This window comes from Corvus brachyrhynchos, unplaced genomic scaffold, assembly GCF_000691975.1.
Source record: "Corvus brachyrhynchos isolate BGI_N302 unplaced genomic scaffold, ASM69197v1 scaffold10, whole genome shotgun sequence".
In the NCBI taxonomy this organism is placed as follows: Eukaryota; Metazoa; Chordata; class Aves; order Passeriformes; family Corvidae; genus Corvus; species Corvus brachyrhynchos.
This window is the reverse complement of record NW_008236180.1, coordinates 3,193,839-3,196,062: the sequence shown is the minus strand read 5'-3', so window position 1 is coordinate 3,196,062 and position 2,224 is coordinate 3,193,839. Positions and strand designations below refer to the sequence as shown.

The 2,224-nt window shown below is 48.4% G+C and overlaps 1 protein-coding gene across 1 annotated transcript in view; it reads left to right on the top strand.

Annotated features, from left to right (window-relative positions):
- POFUT1 (protein O-fucosyltransferase 1) overlaps positions 1 to 2,224 on the top strand; it is a 6,389-nt gene that overhangs the window by 1,612 nt on the left and 2,553 nt on the right. Inside the window, exons 4-6 of the mRNA XM_017735610.1 lie at positions 5 to 213; positions 764 to 876; positions 1,547 to 1,739. Of these exons, the coding sequence (XP_017591099.1) occupies positions 5 to 213; positions 764 to 876; positions 1,547 to 1,739 (515 nt within the window). The remainder of the gene's footprint in view (positions 1 to 4; positions 214 to 763; positions 877 to 1,546; positions 1,740 to 2,224) is intronic.

The window sequence follows — 2,224 nt, the reverse complement described above, 5'->3', positions numbered from 1 at the left end:
CCCCGGCTCAGGGGCTCTGTTTCCCCACAGCTGCACGTCCCCTACTCGGAGCACTTCAGGCTGGAGCCGCTCCGGCGGTACCACCGCGTGATCAGCCTGGAGGAATTCATGGAGCATCTGGCGCCCCGGCACTGGCCGCCCGGCAGGAGAGTGGCTTATTGCTTCGAGGCTGCTGCCCAGAGAAGCGCGGACAAAAGCACATGTCCCATGAAGGTGAGTTCCTCCCCAGCCCCGCGGGCACGGCTTAATTCCAAAGGCTACGACTGACTCATTCAGGTCGCCATTGATTTGCAAATTTAGGAGTTGCCCACTGCAAATCGGTCTGTGTGGCATTGCTTTCACCACTTGTGGAGTGGCTGCTGCGCCTTCATCAGTTGCCTTTGTCCACAAGTGCTTGGGGATTGGGAATACAGTCTGCGCAAGTAGATATTGTCACTTCAGATTTGATGGTGACTGTAGTTTATCTCCTGCTCTTTGTTTCCCAGCTGTGGTAGTTTTCCAGCTGGTGTTAAAGCAACCTCTCTAACTACAAGTTTGGAAGCTGTGGTGTCCTTGTTCTTTAAGACAACCTTTGCAACCTTCTCAGTGAACTTCCCTTAATGTATTTCACTGTCTCCTTCCTGTGGAGCTGGTGTGTCAAACAGGCTTGTATTCCAACTGCTTCCCTCCTGGAACAGACTCCTGCTTTGCACCCCAGGATCTTGCTAGATCGTCTTTCAGGCTCCGTGTATGCACTGAATGAATACTTGTCTTTTCTTTGCAGGATGGAAATCCGTTTGGTCCCTTCTGGGATCAGTTCCAAGTGGATTTTGATAAGTCTGAGCTCTTCAAGGGAATTTCCTTCAGTCCTGCATACAAGGACCACTGGATCCAAAGGTAGGAAGAAGATGGAAAAGTGCTGGCAGGTCACTGTGGGCATTTAGAGTCAGTTGTGAAAGCAGCTGTGACAGTGTATTGTGAGTTTACATTTTGGGGGAGAAATTGAAGTGGTTAGTTAGTAATATAATTAAAAATATGAATGCTTTTTCCATTAAGTATTCGCTGAGCCCTTCCTGTGGGCATTACTTTAGGTATGAACTCTGTCAGGCTGATTGACTTCTGAGCCAGGAATATTTAACTAAAGTATTTATTGGTTAAATATGTAATTAATCGTCAGAAAGAATTTGGTTGGTCAGTTGGTGATTATGAACTGTATTTTGCTGGTTACCTCGTGTTTTCAGTGCTACAAGTGACTTTAGTGGTTTTCAGTAAGTTTGGGTGACAGAATTGCTCTAGTCTGGGGTGAAAATGTAACATCTCACTGGTTGGTAGCTCCTTACTGCGTGTATGAGGTTCTTCTCTTTTCGTCTGTCAGATAAAAGGTCTGAGGTAAAATACAGTCCCTGACATTTCTTCAGTTCAGATGGCAAAACAGCTAAAATTATCTAAATTTGGAGCGATAAATGCTGCATATTTGAGGGTGTTACTGGTTTCCACTCCAACCTTCACAGCAGTCTTTTTGCAGGTTTGGTCATGTTTCAGACTGCTGGGGTTTGGTTTTCCATAGGTTTCCACCCTCTGAGCACCCTGTCCTTGCCTTACCTGGAGCTCCAGCCCAGTTTCCTGTCCTGGAGGAGCACCGGCCCCTGCAGAAGTACATGGAGTGGTCTGATGCAATGGTGAAGAAGGGAGAAGCCTATATCCAGTCTCTGCTTGTCCGGCCCTACGTCGGCATTCACCTGAGGATCGGCTCGGACTGGGTACGGCAGCGGCTGTAGGCTGGTGACAGTGGGATGTGGACAAAGCTGCACAGAAAGGAGCTGTTCTGGGAGAGCCACCTGATCCCTGCTGGCACTCAGGAGCTCCCTGTGTGTTAGCAGTGCTGCTGGGATTCTTTCAGACAGGCAGAGGTGGGGGGATTTGGTGGTGTTTTCTCACTCGAATGTGGTACTTTGAAAATGAAAAAAGGTTGTGGCGAGGTGGGGTTCAGCCTCTTCTCCCAGTGACAGGACAAGGGGAAATGGCCTCAGGTTGCAGCAGGGGAGGTTCAGGTTGGATATTAGGGAAAAATTCTTCACTGAAAGAGTGATTGAGCACTGGCTCAGCCTGCCCAGGGCTGTGGTGGAATTGCCATTCCTGGAAGTGCCCAGAACACAAGTAGATATGGTGCTTTCTGATAAGGTTTAGTGGGCATGGGGTATCTGTTCAAAGTTTGGACTTGATGATCTTAGAGGTCTTCAACATT